A 21,515-nucleotide genomic window follows, 5' to 3' on the forward strand; every position below is an offset into this window, starting at 1 on the left:
TTCATATTCACAAATGTAAATTTACAAACAATACACCCATTTTTCTTACCTAACAAAATAAAATGTAAAACCGAAGATGTGAACAAGGTGTGAATGGAAGTATACTTAATATTTATAATAAGCTAGTAAGAATACTTTGACTTTATTACAAATTTTGCTATGATAACATTATATTTCAGTCAAAATGTTCTCACTTTTACCAAATGCTATCTGTTTATATCCACAAGATGGCAGTGTCAGACAGAAGATTATCCAGATCATCTGAATGATCAGTTTCTTGTGTGTGTTCTGAAATATTGTTGTCAGAATGTCAATGACTCATGGGCCCCTACTGTCTTATTCCTCTTTACATGAAGCTGATGCTGCATAGTGACTCCTGTACTGAGTCATTGCTGCTGCCTGAAACAAGTAATGTGAAAGTCAATAACCTTTTAAGACACATGAACACATGCACGCTTTATGTTTGTTATTGGCAAAGTGTTATGAGTAACTCACCGTTATATCCACACGTCTAGTAAACCAGTAAAAACACAAGAGCAGCAGGTGTACATACTACCTCAACTAACCAGTGCCCCCACACATTGACTCTGTACCGGTACCCTGTATATATTGTTATTTTTTACTGCTGCTCTTTAATTAGTTGTTACTTTTATCTCTTATTCTTATCTATATCTTTTTTTAAACTGCACTGTTGGTTAGGGGCTCGTAAGTAAGCATTTCACTGTAAGGTCTACACCTGTTGTATTCGGCGCATGTGACTAATAAAATTTGATTTGACATAACTCCTTTACTAGCTCATACTGGCTTACACACTAGTTGCAGTATAAAGAGAACCAATCAAGAGCCAAGTTCATGTGAGATTCAGCACTTATTTGAGGTGTGTCTAAAATGAGTTGACGGCCAGCCTTGGTCCCCTGATCCATTGGTCCCTAGCCCCAGTCCCCTTTCAGCCAGCCTGGCAATGCAGAACCAGGTTGCAGTGGATGTGATGAATGAATTTGTTTGCCTGGATAGGTGAGCTGCCAGAGGAGCTCAATAATTCAGTGTTTGTAACAGACTGTGCATCAGCAAGTGAACACATAACGCTACGGCTGATTGATACACTGCCAAAACAAAAAGCAGCATCTCATTGTTAATATTGTAATAGGATCTATGGAAACTCTACGGTGTACCCTTGTTAGCCCTCTAGTCTCAATTGTACTAGTTTGGCACAGAAAGGACAACTACGTAGTTTTGATCTTGACTAATTTAGTTGCTGGTGATATTTGACCTTGTCAAATGAAATGGGTTAGTTCAGAGCCTTATCACTGGGTTTTGGGTTTTACCCTCTGAGTGATCATTAATAGCATTTACCGGCCCTCTATTTCTTTCATCCATCATTGATGGAGGTGTAACTGAGGATGCCAATTTGGCTTCAAGGCTGATTAAACGTACATCTGATAATAGCTGTTATAAATGACATGGAGGGGAGCTAATGAACACTGGATGAAGTCTGGATCACCTGTCTGGGAGACGCAGGTATTGTGAAAAGTGTGGATAAACAGGGGCCCATAGTTTGAACACATGCTGTGATGTAGAGATGATAAACCACAGAGTAATACAGTCACTTCCTGATTAGGACACATGGGGAAATTTGAAACCAAAAATCATTTGTTAGAATTTGGGTCTATAATTAATTTCTGGAATACAAAATTATGAAAATAGAATTATTGCTAACAGCTGCCATACTCCTAGCTTTGGTTCCCCCCTCAACCCTTAGTCTTTATCGCTCTGTAATTGACCTATGCTCTCCCACTTGAGAGAGAAGGATAGCAAACACACCCAGACACACACCTACTGAGACACACACACACACACAGAGGAGTATTTCATTACCATCCTCCACAGGCAGCGAGCTTGCAAGGTAGGGTGTGAGGGAGGGAGAGAGAGGGAGGGAGAGAACTAGAGAGAGAGAGACGAGCAGACAGAGATAGACAGAGCAAGCAAGCAAGATAGATAGGTAGGAGAGCTAGAGCAAGAGAAGAAGAAAAAGAGCGAGCACACAAGACAGCGAAGAGAGAGGGTGGGAGTGAGAGCACCAGAGACAGAGGGAGAGATAGAACGAGAGAGACGGCTCTGTGTTTCCTCAGCTGTTTTCCCGAGGCCATGGCAGGCATGGCGTCGGAGCCAGGCACCCAGTCCAGGGTGATGTTCCAGTCTGCAGACAAAACAGAGGAGCCTCCACATCGCAAACTGGGCAAGCTGACCGTCAAATACAACCGCAAGGACCTGCAGAGGAGGCTGGATATCGAGGAGTGGATCGACAATCAGCTGCACCTGCTCTTTGACTGTGAGGTAGGTCGTGCAAGGCTGCTACAGGCACAGTTAGCTAGGTCCCAGGGGCTGTATGGGTAGAGCGCAGGGGAGGTACGGAGCAGCACAGGTGCCTGAGGAGGGTTACACAACATGTGAAGAAAAAAGAGAGGGAGAGTGGACTGTCTGAACAGAGGTGTGGCTGTGTGTGCATTGATCTAGGTTTCATTTACTGGCAGCAAATTATTTTCCCACACTGCTTTGGTGTTAAGCACAGAATATAGAGCTCTGATTGGTAGTTTTCTTGGGGGTTGTGTAACAAACTAGTGATAAGATACGCATTATATTACCATCATATTAGGATGATTATACATCATATTAAATGATTGTATACCCTTTCCTGATCGCTGAATGGACATACATACAGCATTCAAGAGATAACCAAACATTTTGTAACATAAATATAGTCATTGGCTGATACAATCACCCTTTTCCTTATTAATGAACACTACACAGACAGTACTATTGTGGCAGCAGCCTCTGTCCTCAGAAGATGAGCATCAACCCCCCTGTGACATGGGTTCAGACAGGGAGGCAAATCCCTGTTGCCTCTGGCCAGTTTGCTATCAGAACACATCTAAGAACTTGAGGTTTACAGCCTAGATCTTGACAGGGAGGCTGCCTATGTAACTACTTAAGGCCAGAACTGCACACCACAAACGGAGACACTGTGCATTTGCATAATTGATTTAATAGATTATGACTGGGAGCCCTGTGTGGAGATCGTAGGACCCCCGTGTCATAACTGCACTGCTATTCGGAGGCTGCAACAATTTGCTGGGAATGCCATGGCAACAGAAGTCTGGCTCCCACATGAAGAGGAATGGCACAGCGGAGTCAGAGGGATGTCTTCAGGAGCATGGGCGTCCACCTGATGGTGGAAAAAGTACTAAATCATCATACTTGAGTAAAAGTAAAGATACCTTTAATAGAAAATTAGTCAAGTAAAAGTGAAAATCACCAGGTAAAATACAACTTGAGTAAAAGTCTGGAAGTATCTGGTTTTAAATGTGCTAAGTACAGTGGTAGAAAAAGTTCTCAATTGTCATATATTAAATTACAGATATTAAAGGCCCAGTGCAGTCAAAACGTGATATTCATGTGTTTTAGAAATATTTCCACAATATGAGGTTGGAATAATACTGTGAAATTGTGAAAATTATGATTATGCCCTTTTTGTGTAAAAGCTGTTTGAAAAGACCACCTGAAATGTCAACCTATTTTGGTGGGACTTCACCAGGTGGTAAATTAGTTAATTCGTTTCAAACCTCTCTGCCAATGACAGGTAGTTTTCAGTTTTCCCCTCCCCACTCAGACCACTCTCAGACCATCCTAGTTAAATTCTGGCTTGAGAAATTACTCTTTGCTAAGAAGCTATTTTTGTTTATTTTGGAGCATTTTAATTTAAAACAATCACAGGAAGGTACCTAACTGTTGTCCAGAAATGATTTGATATTGAGATAAAAAAAATGGCTGCATTGGACCTTTAAGCCAGCCAGACAGGACAAATGTATATATTTTTAGGAACAGACAGTGGCACACTCCAACACCGAGACATAATTTAGAAATGCAGTATTTGTGTTTAGTGAGTCCGCCATATCAGAGGCAGTAGGGATGACAACGTGTTATATTGATAGGTGCGTGAATTTGACCATATTTCTGTCCTGCCTAAGCATTCAAAAGTATTTTTGGGTGTCATGGAAAATGTATGGGAGTAAAAAGTACATATTTTCTTTAGGAATGTAATGGAGTAAAAGTAAAAGTTGTCAATTTAAATAGTAAAGTACAGATACCCACAAAAAACGACTTAAGTTGTACTTTAAAATATTTTTACTTAAGTACTTTGCACCACAGGCCTCTGTTTGAAGCTGGATTGGGGTAGGTGGGGGTGGAGGAGGGTGATGTTTGTCATTTTACTGTCCTGATTGAGGAGAAACTGGAGGAGAAACTTGGGCTGGGGCAGTGAGTGACCACAGATGGTCTGAGTGCCTCCAACCAAAACATTCTCCTCCACTAACAAAAAATAATTCTGCATATGGCTTACTGACACTTCAGGGCATGAGAGAGCATCACATGTGAGTGGTGTCCTTATGAAAGTTTTAGTTCCTGAGAATAGCTATATGTAGGGCTAAGAGTTTTTCCTGACCATACTACTTGACCTGGAGTCTAGCTCGGGCACAGAGTTTTTCCTGGTCAGGTCATGTGGTCTGGAAAAACTCAGGGTCCTAGCTATAAAATTGAGATAAGAGGAGGGGAGTCACGGTAATGTAGTGACCTGGTGAGTTTATGATGAGGTCTAAATGAACACAGCATATCCTCAGTAGCAACACATTTCCAAATAAATGCATCGAAAGTGTATAGTTAGAGGGCAGCGACTGTGGCCTGTGGGCCAGGGCATCAGGTTCAACAAGATCCCATTCAACACATCATTCAATATACTACCCACCACTGCGACCTGTGTGCTACCCATCACTTGCTCCAGGTTATCTATAAGTCTTTGCTAGGTATAGCTCCGCCTTATCTCAGCTCACTGGTCACCATAGCAACACCATAGCAGCAGGCGCTCCAGCAGGTATATTTCACTGGTCACCCCCAAAGGTCAACACCTCATTTGGCCGCCTTTCCTTACAGTTCTCTGCTGCCAATGACTGGAACAAATTGCAAAAATCACTGAAGTTGGAGATTTATATCTCCCTCACTAACTTTAAGCGTCAGCTGTCAGAGCAGCTTACCGATCGCTGCAGCTGTACACAGCCCATCTGTAAATAGCCCATCCAACCAACTACCTACCTCATCCCCATATTTGTTTTGGTTTTTCTGCTCTTTTGCACACCAGTATTTCTGTTTGCACATCCTCATCTGCACATATATCACTCCAGTGTAAATTGCTCAATTGTAATTACTTCGCCACTATTGGCCTATTTATTGCCTTACCTCCTTACTTCATTTGCACACACTGTATACAGATTTTTCTATTGTGTTATTGACTGTACGTTTGTTTACCCCATGTGTAACTCTGTGTTGTTGTTTTTGTCGCACTGCTTTGCTTTATCTTGGCCAGGTCGCAGTTGTAAATGAGAACTTGTTCTCAACTGGCCTACCTGGTTAAATAAAGGTGAAATAAAATACATTTTAAAACACTGATATGGGAGGGAGAGACATTTATTACAGCCAGTCTGCACAGGAGGTTGGTGGCACCTTAATTGGGGAGGACTGGCTCATGGTAATGGCTGGAGTGGAATAGGTGGAATGGTATCAAATAGATCAAACACGTGGTTTCCGTGTTTGATGCCATTCCATTTGTTCCGTTCCAGCCATTATTGTGAGCCGTGCATTATTCCAGCCTCCACTGCCATTCTGGTGGCAGACACCCAGAGTCTCCACCAGATCTGGCCAGTAGAGAGCCCATGCATGTGAGCTAAGCCTGGGTGATTTTAATAAAACCCCTGTAATTGCGTTTGGCATTTTGTAAGGTTTCCATTAGCCTTATTCCTAAATATATATATATTATATTTGAGAGTCTTCAAAGTAGCCAACCTTTGCCTTGATGACAGCTTTGCACACCCTTGGCATTCTTTCAACCAGCTTCATGAGGAATGCATTTCAATTAACAGGTGTTCCTTGTTCTTTGTTTCTGGCCATTTTGAGCCTGTAATCGAACCCACAAATGCTGATGCTCCAGATACTCAACCAGTCTAAAGAAGGCCAGTTTTATTGCTTCTTTAAACAGGACAACAGTTTTCAGCTCTGCTAACATAATTGCAAAAGAGTTTTCTAATGATCAATTAGCCTTTTAAAATGAACAACTTGGAATAGCTAACACAATGTGCCATTGGAACACAGGAGTGATGGTTGCTGATAATGGGCCTCTGTACGCCTATGTAGATATTCCATAAAAGAAATCAGCCATTTCCAGCTGCAATAGTCATTTACAACATTAACAATGTCTACACTGTATTTCAGATCAATTTGATGTTATTTTAATGGATAAAAAAATAGCTTTTCTTTCAAAAACAAGGACATTTTTAAGTGATCCCAAACTTTTGAACGGTAGTATATATATATACACAAAGATCCCTGAAATGCGTCATGGTATACTGTTGTGGAATCTCTATGAAGTCAGTCTTGCTATTTATAATTTTCATGCCAATGTATAGAGTTATTCTTATTATTATCATAAGTATCACGTACAGCAGATGTTTTGAACATATAATCAGTACAAGACTAATGTTATTAGGTTTAACTGTTTGAGTTCCAGACTGTGCTAATTAGTCTGGGGGAATCCCTGAGAGAGAAGGCCCTTCATGACGGAGGGATGGGATCCCTGCATGATTGATGAGATGATAACAGACAGTAGCAGTAACAGTACCTCGACAGTACTCCTTTGTTATTGTAGTTATGGGGCCTGCCATATGAAACAGACCTGTTGTCTGGTAGATACAGTCTTTGTGGGTTTCTATTTCAATTGTAGCACAGCCCTGTATGGATAAAACAACATTTAAACAGTATGACTAGGGCCAGCAAGGTTTCCTGGGCAGGTCACGCAGTCAGAAAAAAACTCATGGCCCTAAGTATGTCCTACCTCTATGAGGATTTAAGGAGCTATTGTTTTCATGTCGGATTTCAGTGGTGTCTTGACAAACTCCAGTCTATCTGAGGTGAATTAGTTGTTTGGTAGACACCACCGACTGGTGTGGCCCGGGGGAGACATGGTTGGTCCATGTGCTTTGGCTAATGGCATTAATTTCGCATGAACTCAGGGGAAGGCAGGTTTCGCTGTGGTTGGGTACTCTGACTCTTCCGTGTAGAAGCATTTACTGTCAGCCCCCTGTATCATTACAGAGTTATTTAGAGACATCTCTAATGTATACAAGTAGCCAGCTGGTTGGGTCTGAGTGGCAGTGGCACTGAACCATATTGCTGACTTCACACCTTTAAAATATATATATATAAATACACTGCTCAAAAAAATAAAGGGAACACTTAAACAACACAATGTAACTCCAAGTCAATCACACTTCTATGAAATCAAACTGTCCACTTAGGAAGCAACACTGATTGACAATAAATTTCACATGCTGTTGTGCAAATGGAATAGACAAAAGGTGGAAATTATAGGCAATTAGCAAGACACCCCCAAAAAAGGAGTGATTCTGCAGGTGGTGACCACAGACAACTTCTCAGTTCCTATGCTTCCTGGCTGATGTTTTGGTCACTTTTGAATGCTGGCGGTGCTCTCACTCTAGTGGTAGCATGAGACGGAGTCTACAACCCACACAAGTGGCTCAGGTAGTGCAGTTCATCCAGGATGGCACATCAATGCGAGCTGTGGCAAAAAGGTTTGCTGTGTCTGTCAGCGTAGTGTCCAGAGCATGGAGGCGCTACCAGGAGACAGGCCAGTACATCAGGAGACGTGGAGGAGGCCGTAGGAGGGCAACAACCCTGCAGCAGGACCGCTACCTCCGCCTTTGTGCAAGGAGGTGCACTGCCAGAGCCCTGCAAAATGACCTCCAGCAGGCCACAAATGTGCATGTGTCTGCTCAAACGGTCAGAAACAGACTCCATGAGGGTGGTATGAGGGCCCGACGTCCACAGGTGGGGGTTGTGCTTACAGCCCAGCACCGTGCAGGACGTTTGGCATTTGCCAGAGAACACCAAGATTGGCAAATTCGCCACTGGCGCCCTGTGCTCTTCACAGATGAAAGCAGGTTTACACTGAGCACATGAGCACATGTGACAGACGTGACAGAGTCTGGAGACGCCGTGGAGAATGTTCTGCTGCCTGCAACATCCTCCAGCATGACCGGTTTGGCAGTGGGTCAGTCATGGTGTGGGGTGGCATTTCTTTGTGGGGCCGCACAGCCCTCCATGTGCTCGCCAGAGGTAGCCTGACTGCCATTAGGTACCGAGATGAGATCCTCAGACCCCTTGTGAGACCATATGCTGACATATGCACATTTGTGGCCTGCTGGAGGTCATTTTGCAGGGCTCTGGCAGTGCACCTCCTTGCACAAAGGCGGAGGTAGCGGTCCTGCTGCTGGGTTGGTGCCCTCCTACGGCCTCCTCCACGTCTCCTGATGTACTGGCCTGTCTCCTGGTAGCGCCTCCATGCTCTGGACACTACGCTGACAGACACAGCAAACCTTTTTGCCACAGCTCGCATTGATGTGCCATCCTGGATGAACTGCACTACCTGAGCCACTTGTGTGGGTTGTAGACTCCGTCTCATGCTACCACTAGAGTGAGAGCACCGCCAGCCTTCAAAAGTGACCAAAACATCAGCCAGGAAGCATAGGAACTGAGAAGTTGTCTGTGGTCACCACCTGCAGAATCACTCCTTTTTTGGGGGTGTCTTGCTAATTGCCTATAATTTCCACCTTTTGTCTATTCCATTTGCACAACAGCATGTGAAATTTATTGTCAATCAGTGTTGCTTCCTAAGTGGACAGTTTGATTTCATAGAAGTGTGATTGACTTGGAGTTACATTGTGTTGTTTAAGTGTTCCCTTTATTTTTTTGAGCAGTGTATATATATATATATTTTTTAACTTTGTTTATTGGATTTTCAACACCAGCATTTACAAAATAATTGCACTTGTAAGTTATTTGGTAGTAATATAAAACAACAAATCAAAGACAACAATACAGCAAAACAAAGAGTGAGACAGAAATATAACAACACAAAAAACTAAGACAAAAATATATATATTTTGATACAGTTGTTACAGGACAACTGGCACAGATAATACAGTCCTCCTTAACATCCCAGATACCGTGTATACACATACTAGGCCTCTTACATCACCGATTTATAAATATACATCACTCTGGAACTGCAGGGAAATGTAGTCATTTAACATATGAAAAAGGGAGCCCACATTGCATAGAATTTGTCTATAGATCCATTGAGTGTGTGTTTTTCCAACTTTATGCAATTCAAAACGGATTTAATCCAAACTGCATGAGAAGGGGGTACAGAGGATTTCCATCTAAGTAAAATGAATTGTCTTGTTAACAAAGTGACAAAGACAATTACATCCTTATTCATTTTGGTCAGTTGTAATGTGGGTAAGGAAACCACAAATAATGCAATAAGAGGGTCTGGTTCGTTCTGTGTGCCGCTTAATTCTGAAAGTGTATTAAAGATGTCTTTCCAGAAACCAACAAGAGATGGGCAACACCAAAACATGTGTACATGATTAGCAGGAGACTGGTTACATCGTACACAATTAGGCTTCACAACCTTGTAAATTTTGGATAATCTTGCTTTGGTCCAGTGAGCCCTATGAATGAGTTTGCATTGAATGAGACCGTGCCGAGCACAAATAGAAGAGGTATGTACCCTTTTGAGTGCCCCTTCCCATAGTTCATCAGATATTTCCTCACCCAGTTCCTCCTCCCATGAGGATTTAATATTGTTGACTATAGATTATTGACAAGGTGTCTTTCAGAGTAGGAAGTGGGATAAGAAATGTGTCAAACTGTGTTTCACCAGGAAGTGTGGGGAATCGGGGATCTTTGCTATGGACCCAACTCCGGATTTGTAAGAACCTAAAGAAATTATGTCTGGGGTGACCACATTTAGCTGATAATTGTTCAAACGTACTAAATGTATTGTTAATATAAAGATCTCTAAATCTTTTAATACCGAGACTAGACCATGTTGAGAAAGCACCATCAACCATAGATGGGGGGAAAAGCTGGGTTTGAGGCTACCGGAGCGAAATAAGAGGTTGTCTGAAACCCAAAGTGGTGTCTAAATTGATTCCAGATCTTCAATGTTGTTTTGACATGTGTTTTGGGTGAAGGAGGAGTAAGGGCCTGTAACGGAGGAGTGAGGGAAGACAATGATGCCGGTATAAATGAGGCAGCCTCCATCTCTAGCCAAATTGGGGGTGGGAGTATCTCTCTGCTCTGCAACCTGTACTGAATGATCCTAAGGTTAATAGATAATAATAGAATCAATAATAGAATCTGGAACCCGGTAGCGCTAGACCGCCGTCTGGTTTGGGCCTCTGCAAAAGCTGTTTTCGTATCCTAGGGGGCTTTTTGTCCCATATAAAAGGAAGAATTAGGCCGTCGATCTTTTTGAAAAACGTTTTGGGAAGAAAAATCGGTAGGCACTTATAGAGATATAAGAATTTAGGGAGAGTATTCATTTTAATATAATTACTTATTGCGACTAAGGAGAGGTGTAGCAAAGACCAGCGTTCCAAATCACCCTTAGTACGGGTTAAAAGAGGAGCAAAGTTGGCCTGATGAAGGTTTTCAAATCTTATTGTGACGTGCAGCCCGATATAAATAAAACTACTGTGAGCAATTTTAAATAGCAAGTTATGTAAAGGGACATTTTTGGCGGCCACATTGTGCTGCATCAATTCGCTTTTACTGAGATTCAGTTTATACCCTGATAAGTGACTGAAGGATGTGAAAGTGGCAAGGGCAGCAAGAACAGAAACAGAACGGTCGGATGTGTATAATAATAAATAATCTGCATATAAAGACAGTTTGTGTTCGTGTCCGTATCTGACTATACCTATACCTATACCTACTGCAAGGGGTTCTATGGCGAGGGCAAACAGTAAGGGACATAAATGGCAACCCTGGCGTGTCAATCGTTGCAAAGGGAAGCAATCTGATTGAGAGTTATTAGTCCTGACAGAGGCTTGAGGGGATGAGTACAGAAGTCTTATCCAAGTAATGAATTTGGTGCAAAAAAGGTATTTCCATTCCACCCGGTCAAAGGCTTTCTCTGCATCCAGGGATTTAATGGCTTCAAAGGCATTGGTGACAGAGGGATTATATATAATATTAAATAATCATTGAAGAATGAGTGTCTATTTTTAATAAATCCTGTTTGATCCAGAGAGATAATTGATGGGAGGACTGTTTCCAGAAGTTGGCTAGAATTTTGTAGTCGACATTTATCAGGCAAATTGGATGGTATATGATACACAGTCAAGAGGGTATTTGTTTTTATAAAGAAAAGACAAATGGTTGCCTGAGTGAGAGTCTGTGGGAGAGCAGCATTTACAAATGCTTCTTTGTACATTTCAATTAGAATAGGGGCTATTTTGGAGAGAAGCTTTTTTATAAAACTCTGCAGAGTAGCCGTCAGGCCCTGAGCTTCTCCCGGATTGAAGGGATTTGACAGCATTAGACAATTCTTCAACAGTGATCGGCTGCTCTAATTTTTTAAAACCAAATCCCGGCTGACAGAAGAGACAGCAAGTGAATGGAAGATATCATCCAATTCCAACATATCCACTTTACTTTCAGAAGTATATAAAGACTGGTACAATCTCTTGAACTCATCACTGATCCCCCTAGGATCTAATGATATACCAGACGATTTACCAATTTTAGGAATCTGGTGTGATGATGATAGTTGGCGTAACTTGTGAGCTAATAATTTACTGGCTTTATCTCCTTGTTCGTAGTGTTCCTAGACTTGACAAGCAGTTCAGTAACCTGGTCTATTAAAAATGTGTCAAATTCTGCTTGCAAAGTTAAATGCTCCTTATAAATATCTGGAGATGGTGAAACGGCATAAATGTAATCTAATTGGGCAATACAGCGTGTTTGTTCTCATGTGCGGTGTAGGAAATAATTTCACCTCTGATATAAGCTTTCAAAGATTCCCAGAGAGTAGACGCAGAGATGTTTTGGGTTCTATTTGTACTCATGAAAAAGTACATTTGACCCAAAACAAAATTGACAGTGTTCATTACTGAGCAGTTGAGTATTTAGCCGCCAAGGCGGTCGCAGGTTGTCAACGGTTTGAAAGACCACTTCCATAGTAACAGGGGCGTGGTCAGATACATTGGATTATATGAACATGAAGACATGGAATGGAGAAGTCTGTTATCTACAAGGAAGTAGTCTATGCATGTAAAAGTGTGGTGAACCGATGAGAAAAAAAGAGTATGCTTTTCCAAATGGATTAAACATTCTCCAAAGGTCTGAAACTGGTATTCAGACATAAAGGTTCGGACAACTCTAGCTGATGTTGACAAGGTAATAGGTTTAGTGGAGGATTGATCCAAATGTGCGTCTAACCAACAGTTAAAGTCACCACCTAAGATCAACATATGGGAGGGCATATCGGGAGTGTAGACAAAACCGGTTTAAAGAAATCACCATTGTCCCAACAAGGAGCACAAATATTAACAAGAAGTACATTCGTATTGAGCAGCCTACCACTGACAATTATGTATCTACCATGTGGATCTGCGATCACATTAGAACATGTAAAAGGTACCGATCTGTGAAGTAAAATAGCCACCCCTCTTGCCTTATTCTGAAATGAGTAATGGAACATCTGACCCACCCATCTGCACCTAAGACTTGACTGTTGTGATACCTTCAGATTAGTTTCTTGGGGAAAGATGATGTGAGCTTTCAGCTAATGAAGGTGGTGTAGCACCTTACTACGTTTAACTGGGTTATTGATGCCCCTGCAATTCCAAGTAAGAAAATTAAAACCATTCCCTCCAGCTGGATGGGCTACACTAGGCATGTCTTAAGAGAGAGAGGACGTGTAAAGGACAAGGTACAATGTAAACTAAAGATCGTAGTTTACCCTAAAAGCGCAAATTTTAAAAACAAAGACAAGCGACGAAGCGCAAAAAAACATTAAAAACTATGTACAAATAAAGAGGGAAAAACCCCTTCCCTCACAACCTCCCTTGCCGAAGTATCTCCCCAACTGAGATGCAAGCAAAACCCTAAATACAAAAAATGTTTAGAGCAAAGCATGATAACTCTTACTCTGTGCTACCTGAGATGTGTGACCATTTAACCAGAGTAAACCAAACATGCATAGATTGGTCCCCAGTAGAGTCTAAGGAAAACTAACCTTGGTTAAGAGAGGTTTAAGAGCAATAAAAGTGGTAAAACTGCAACTGAACCATGAAAACAGCCAGACATTGGCAATAGATTAAAAAAAAATTAGATCAAGGCTTAGATCAAAATAGAATAGTAATGATACAAATTAAAAGCAATAATGTGAGTGAAATAAAGAATATATATATGCATACTGTCACGACTCCGACCGAGGCAGGCTCTCCTTCCCGTTCGGGTGGCGCTCGGCGGTCGTCGTCACCGGCCTATTAGCTGCCACTGATCTTTTTCCTCCCCCTCCTTATGTGTTCATTGGTTACACCTGTTTTGTGTTTGTTCGTAATTAGTTGGGCTTTATCTGTCAGCCGGCCCGCCCGTTTCTTTGTGCGGGATTGTTTTATTGTAAGCTTGGTGTTTGTTAGTCTGATCGTTACGTGTTTGTGTTAGTGTGCATTTTCTGAACTGTTTTCGTTCCCCGTGTCTGGGGCAGTTTATTGGGAGCACCCAGTGTCAAGTGGGGTGGCCGTTGTTTGTCAGTGGTTCATTAAATGAACGTGATCATTGTATCCTCTGTCTTCCTGCGCCTGACTTCGCACTCCGACACCCAGTCCTTACACATATCTGCATTGTATCACATTATAGTGGGGAGTCAACTGTATACTCACCAACATGGGTTGGAAATGAAAATAAAAAAAAGAACGACATTCAAGTGTCAATGAACTCAGCAAAGTTGGCTTCGCTTGCCAACCAGTCTGCCAGCCGGCCTGCTAACTAGCCTGCTAACAAGACCAGCTAACCAACCATTTGTTCCACACCATGCGGTACAACAGCCGCTTTCACATTCTTGTTGATGAAATCGGTTGCTTGAATCTGTGCGTGGAGCCGTCGGGTAAAGTCAGACTCAGAACTGCAGGGTAGATGAGGCCAAACTTCACGCCCGGGCAGGCGCGCAGCTGGCGCTTCACAGCTCCGAAGCTAGCCCGCTTCTTAGCCACAGCCGTGGTGTAGTCCGCAAATATCGATACTCTTTTACCCTTGTAGAGGAGAGGAGATGCTTCTCCCGATCTCCACAGTATGTCATTGCAGATGTGAAAGAAGTGCACCCTGATGACAAATGGTTACTGGGGTTCTCCATCCCGGGGTCGGCTACGCAGGGTGCGGTGGGCCCAGTCTAGCAGCGGCTTCTCCTCCAGGCCCAGCAGCTCCTGAAGCAGCTGGGCCATGAACTCCGTGGGTCTTGGGACCTCCATTTCCTCCGGTATTCCCAGAATATGAATGTTGCTCCTCCGCATTCTACTTTCCATATCTTCGCATCTATTGTCAAGGTATGCCACCCTAGTTTTTAATGAGCCAACGTTAGCCTCGCTAATGCAAGTGCTGTGGTCTGTAGCACCGCGCTCCAGCTCCAATAAGGCAGCTCCGTAGGCGTCAAGCTTTTTCTGTATACTCTCTATAGATTTTTTCAGCTCGTATTTGACCATTGATATCTCTGACCTGAGATTGGTAGAGAGAGTAAATTTTGAGGCTGCCCATCACGGATTGTAGCAGCTCCACTAATAACACTCCAACTAATAACACTGACTGGTTTAGGTAACCTAGTAGGACTGCCCATCCATGATATCGAAAGTATTGTTTTAAACATGGTATGAGGCTATACCGTGTTGGTTAACATTTACAATGTTTACAAACATTGAAAAAAAACTAGCTTATATTTAGGGTTCTCATGGAGTGTGACAGTAGAACTTAGCTCATGAGGCATTTATAAGTTATATTCTAAAAGAATCAATGGATATATACAGTACCAGTCAAAAGTTTGAATACACCTACTCATTCCAGGGTTTTTCTTTATTTTTTACTATTTTCTACATTGTAGAATAGTGAAGACATCAAAACTATGAAATAACACATATTGAATCACGTCGTAATCAAAAACGTGTAAAACAAATCAAAAAAAAAAAAAAAAAAAAATCTAACAAATAGTACACAGGACTCTTAAATAATTTAAATGTGAATCACAGAAACAATGAGGAAAATATGGAAAAAATAAATAAATAATGAAATGTTAATTATATAAAGCAGCCCCTGTAATAATCTGCCAAAGAGTAGCCCCAATCGGCCCGAGCCCCAAGTAATATATTCGGGCCAGATAACTCTCACTGGAATCGGCTCGAGCCCCAAGTAATACATTTGGGCCAGATAACTCACACCAGAATCGGCCCGAGCTCAATCCCCGCATCCTAGCCATAAGTAACATGACGTCGGCCGAGTCTGCCTCTCAGCCGAGTGCCCTGACTCTCAGCCGGAATCGGCCCAGATCCACTGTGCTAGCTGGGTAGCGACTCCTGTGGCAGGCCAGACGCATGCACACTGACACGGTGTCACGCTCGTTGATGGAAGGATCGGACCAAGGTGCAGCGTGGTAGGCGTACATCTTTCTTTTATTGATGACACCAATAAAACATCAAATACAAAACGAAACGCTCAGTTCTGTAGGGCTGGAAAGCAAAAGTACAAAAACAAGATCCCACAAACTAAAGGTGGAAAAAAGGCTGCTTAAGTATGATCCCCAATCAGAGACAACGATAGACAGCTGCCTCTGATTGGGAACCATACCCGGCCAACAAAGAAATAGAAAGACTAGAATGTCCACCCAAATCACACCCTGACCTAACCAAATAGAGAAATAAAAAGGCGCTCTAAGGTCAAGGCGTGACAGTACCCCCCCCAAAGGTGCGGACTCCGGCCGCAAAACCTGACTCTATGGGGGAGGGTCCGGGTGGGCATCTAGCCTCGGTGGCGGCTCCGGTTCGGGACGTAGACCCCGCTCCGCTCGCTGATCCCTCCGCTTCCGTGGAACTGGACCGTGGATCGTCGCCGGAGGAACCGGACTGTGGATCGTCGCCAGAGGAACCGGACCGTGGATCGTCGCCGGATGCTCCGGACCGTGGATCGTCGCCAGAGGCTCCGGACCGTAGATCGTCGCCGGGGACTCCGGACCGCCGATCGTCGCCGGAGACTCCGGACCGTAGATCGTCGCAGAAGGCTCCGGACTGGGAACTGTCGCTGGAGGCTCCGGACCGCCGACCGTCGGTGGAGACTCCGGACTGCCGACCGTCGCTGTAGACTCCGGACCGCCGACCGTCGCTGGAGACTCTGGACCGCCGACCGTCGCTGGAGACTCTGGACCGCCGACCGTCGCTGGAGACTCTGGACTGCCGACCGTCGCTGGAGACTCTGGACTGCCGACCGTCGCTGGAGACTCTGGACTGAAGACCGTCGCTGGAGACTCAGGACTGCAGACCGTCGCTGGAGACTCAGGACTGCAGACCGTCGCTGGAGACTCCGGACCTTGGATCGTCTCTGGAGGCTCCGGGCCATGGATCGTCGCTGGAGGCTCCGGGCTATGGATCGTCGCTGGAGGCTCCGGGCCATGGATCGTCGCTGCAGGCTCGGGGCCATGGATCGTCGCTGGAGTCTCCGGGCCATGGATCGTCTCTGGAGGCTTCGGGCCATGGATCGTCACTGGAGGCTTCGGGCCATGGATTGTCACAGGAGGCTTCGGACTGCGGAGGCGCACTGGAGACCTGGTGCGTGGAGCCGGCACAGGGCGTACCAGGCTAGGGGAGACGCACTGGAGACCGGGTGCGTGGAGCAGGCACAGGGCGTACCCGGCTGGAGAGACGCACTGGAGGCCGGGTGCGTGGAGCTGGCACAGGATATATTGGGCCGTGGAGGCGCACTGGAGGTCTGGAGCGTAGAGCTGGCACAACCCGTCCTGGCTGGATGCTCACTTTAGCCCGGAAAGTACAGGGCGCTGGCACAGAGCGCACCGGGCTGTGAATGCGCACTGGAGATACAGTGCGTATCACCGCATAACATGGTGCCTGAACGGTCACACGCTCCTTAAAGCGAGTGCGGGGAGTTGGCTCTGGTCTGAAACCTGGCTCCGCCAACCACCCCGTGTGCTTCCTTCGTGGTCGCGAACCCCGGTGTCGTCGTTGTTCCTCCCTCGCTGCCTCCGTCTGCTCCCATGGAAGGCGATCCCTTCCGGCCTGGATCTCCTCCCACGTCCAGGATCCCTTACCGTCCAAGATATCCTCCCATGTCCAGGATGTCTGCTCCTCCTGGCCACGCTGCTTGGTCTGTTTGTGGTGGGATCTTCTGTCACGCTCGTTGATGGAAGGATCGGACCAAGGTGCAGCATGGTAGGCGTACATCTTTCTTTTATTGATGACACCGAAAAAACAACAAATACAAAACGAAACGCACAGTTCTGTAGGGCTGGAAAGCAACAGTACAAAAACAAGATCCCACAAACTAAAGGTGGAAAAAGGCTGCCTAAGTATGATCCCCAATCAGAGACAATGATAGACAGCTGCCTCTGATTGGGAACCATACCCGGCCAACAAAGAAATAGAAAAACTAGAATGCCCACCCAAATCACACCCTGACCTAACCAAATAGAGAAATAAAAAGGCTCTCTAAGGTCAAGGCGTGACACACGGTCACCAGGTGTACAGTGTTTCCTCTGACATACATTTTTTGGGGGGGTGAATGTGTATAATTTGTATGCATAAAATGTATAATAGTAATATTTAAAATTACTAAATCGGGTAATTTTGTATACATTTATTTAAATTTGAATCGGGCCGCTTCTGGGGGGATTCTGGTAGATGCCGGCAAAGTCGGCTGAATTCCGGTAGACTGAAAGGACCCGATGTACTTGGGACGATTCTGGGCAGTCATTCATTTTTCTTTCCAGGCCGAGTCCGACACCCAATTCCAGGCCGATTTCAATCAGTTCCGGTCCCCCGGAAGAGGGCTGCTTCTGGGCCAATTCCTCATTGCTAGCTGGGATCCCCAACCCTGTTCATCAGTGCCCAAAATCACTTGCCAGCTAGCTAGATTCCAACTTTGTGTTAGTAAATGAAGCTAGCAAGTAGTAATATGCTAAAAACAGTTACAGAGTTTAATGGCTGTGATACGAGAAAGCTGAGGATGGATCAACAACATCGTAGTTACTCCACAATACTAAACGAAGGAAGAATAAAACATATTCCAAAAACATTAATCCTGTTTGCAGCAAAGCACTGCTGCAAAGAATGGGCCAAGCTCAATTAACTTTTTGTCGTGAATACAATGTGTTATGTTTGGGGCAAATCCAATACCTTACTGAGTACCACTCTCCATATTTTCAAGCATAGTGGTGGCTGCATCATGTTATGGGTATGCTTGTAATCGGTAAGAACTGGGGAGTTTCTAAGGATAAAAAAGAAACAGAAAGGAGCTAAGCACAGGCAAAATCCTAGAGGAAACCCTGGTTCAGTCTGCTTTCCACCAGACACTTCACCTTTCAGCAGGACAATAACCTAAAACACAAGGCCAAATCTACACTGGAGTTGTTTTTTATTTTTTTTACCTTTATTTAACTTGTTTACCAAGAATGTTCCCGAGTGGCCAAGTTACAGTTTCAACTTAAATCTACTTGAAAGTCTATGACAAGACCTGATCAACAACCGACTTGACAGAGCTTGAATTATTTTTAAAATAGTAATTGGCAAATGTTGCACAATCCAGGTGTGGAAAGCTCTTAAAGAATTACCCAGAAAGACTCACAGCTATAATCACTGCCAAAGGTGCTTCTACAAAGTATTGACTCTGGGGTGTGAATAAGGTATTTCTGTTTTTCATTTTCAATACATTTGCAAAAATGTCTAAAAACGTGTTTTTACTTTGTCATTATGGGGTATTTGTGTAGATGGTTGAGAAAACATATATATTTAATCAAGTTTGAATTCAGGCTGTAACACAACAAACTGTGGAATAAGTCAAGGGGTATAAATACTTTCTGAAGACACATTAGGCCTAGACTAATCTGCGCAGGACATTTGCCATGTAAAGGAATGAGCCCAGTATAAGGAAGCTGAAACTCTTGCAATCTTATATCATAAACATTTAAACCGGAGTGATTCTTACTTTATTGGTTGAGCAAAATGCCAGCTGGGTAAATCATCCATGAAATTAGATGGCGGATGCCTGTCCTTCGCCCCTGGTCTCTTGTTCTTGCCTGAATGCTTCTATCATCAATCTCATCATTGTTAGTAATATAATCATTATTATTTTTATACCACTATGTAAAACCAATGTAATAACATCCACAACTAAGTTGTAGTGTTGTTGACTATAGTCTTGTAGATCTACTTAGAATACATTGAAGACCTTTAAATGTGGAAAAATTACAATTTGACGTAATTTTAGGTTTCACGTAAATGATTGTTGTAGTGGTACATCATGCATGGCTTTTAAACGTGGTACTTGGAGACTCGTTCTCTTTAGTACCGTTAAGAATGAAATATGTTAAACTGGTTTGTAAACACTGTGGGATGGCAGAGAGCCCCAGTCATCTATGTCTGCATGGCTGGTAAAAAAACAATGTTCCACTGTCTGTCTGTGGTGGTATGGGTGTGTGTATGGGGCTCCAAAGATGTCCATTGTCTCTGACCAATTTTTTCCCCTCCCTCCCTCCCTCCCTCCCGTCTGTCTGTCTGTCCAGGAGGAGGAGATGCCAGAGTTAGAGATTGACATAGATGAGCTGCTGGAGCTGTCAGACGTGGAGCAGAGATCCAGACTGCAGGTTAGTACACTACAGACAGGTTGCCCTGGGAGGAGCTCAGCTCAGGCATCAACACAGTGTTGTCAGTTAGCCCCGCCCATCATTTACTCCAGAACACAGAGACATCCAATCTGACAAATCCAGAGTCATAGTTATCCAATATGAGATAAGATATTATTTCAGTAACTTGTTTCCGCATACATTTGTCTTGAGCCGTATAAAACAATCTCATTAAAAGAAAAACATAGACAGGGAAAACATACTGCAGACATTTTCCAGTCAAGAGGCCATTTTGTGGGTCACAGTATGAGCCAATACTTACACCTCAGCCATGCCCTTGTTTATACTTTACACATAAACCCAGGAATATTCAACAAAGTAGGGTAATTGCTTTACAAGCACTTGACCCCAGTTGGTGTGCTTGCACAATATTTGATGTGAAAGAGCAATGTCCACATCAGTTACTGAGGCCATGTTTGTTTCTGACCATTTACAGGAGTTACTGCAGGAATGTGGCAAGCCTAAAGAGGTGAGATACAACAAGCAATCATTATAGCCTTGGTCATGTACTCGAAAACGAAACAAAAGTCTGCTAAGTGTACATTTGTTCTCTACAAAGAAATAGTTGCAATTCAATGGTTCACTGCTCTTATACAGTCTCAGAAAGAGTTTTACAGTCAACTGCTTAAACAGGTAGCGTTATCTAGTTTCTTCTTCCTCCCCCTCAGGACTTTATTAATGGGCTGCTTTATCGGATTAAGGGCCTACGCAAAATGTCAGGACCCCTAAAGAAATAATGAGAGGTCAAATCAAGAATCAAGACAATGTAAAGCTCCCTCGCCATTACCTTGTATTCTGGATGTCTGTCTGTGCAGTTACATGTTGATGGGACCCTCTCTCTGCACATGTGGGTCAATGTTGGTCTGTAAAGAGAACAGTGGGTTTTGATTAGTGTTTTATATTACTTTGTTTTTGGACCGTTTTAACGTTTTGATTCCCCTCAATACAAATAATGCACCAGTAATTAAATGTATTGTCTATTACCCACATGGAAAGTTTTTGTGTAAGACTGTATATTTTTGTTTGCCTATTTATGTACATATATTTTTGTTCTGTTAACAGTGTTGTATGTCAATAAAACTTAACATTTTCAAGACAAGGCTTTGGATGTCTACCTATTGTATATGGCTGACTTGTCATTTTGTAGAAGGATAAAGCTAGTCAGTGTATAATAAATATCAAAACAGCATTGTTCTAAAAGCTACACGCTTCACATTGAAAACTCTATAAGAGACGAGAGGAAGAGATTGAATAGTCAATGGCAGCAGAAGTAGGGCAACGGGAATGGCAACCCCCACAGCCCTAAGGTAGTTTTGCTACATGATGGTACTGCCAACCTTTCCAATACTGTTTTCACCCATCAAAATATAATTCCACTCAACACCAGTGGATAAATCAGCATTATTGAGGGGTAATGTTACGTTTTAAGCACTCTAAAATCGCTCTAACAATTCTGCATGTTTGCACCTTAACACACCGATGTTTCTACACGTATTACACAGATATTCATGTTTTTTTTTGTTAATTTACATTACTCTCCCTCCTACGCATATGAAGTCATACATATTCTCATTCTCACTGTGAGTCTGAAATTCCTTTTTTTGTGATCAGAGGTAGTGTCTAATTGAAACATAGGACTTGACTGAAA

The 21,515-nt window shown here is 43.4% G+C and overlaps 1 protein-coding gene across 1 annotated transcript; it reads left to right on the forward strand.

The window, feature by feature from the left end:
- Positions 1 to 1,837: 1,837 nt before the first annotated feature.
- On the forward strand, positions 1,838 to 20,966 carry ppp1r14d (protein phosphatase 1 regulatory inhibitor subunit 14D). The gene is made up of 4 exons (XM_071366218.1): positions 1,838 to 2,334; positions 19,748 to 19,828; positions 20,304 to 20,336; positions 20,536 to 20,966. The coding sequence occupies exons 1-4, from the start codon at positions 2,146 to 2,148 to the stop codon at positions 20,602 to 20,604; spliced, it is 372 nt and encodes a 123-aa protein (XP_071222319.1). The 5' UTR covers positions 1,838 to 2,145; the 3' UTR covers positions 20,605 to 20,966.
- Positions 20,967 to 21,515: the final 549 nt, after the last annotated feature.

Source organism: Salvelinus alpinus, chromosome 25 (assembly GCF_045679555.1).
Source record: "Salvelinus alpinus chromosome 25, SLU_Salpinus.1, whole genome shotgun sequence".
Lineage (NCBI taxonomy): Eukaryota > Metazoa > Chordata > Actinopteri > Salmoniformes > Salmonidae > Salvelinus > Salvelinus alpinus.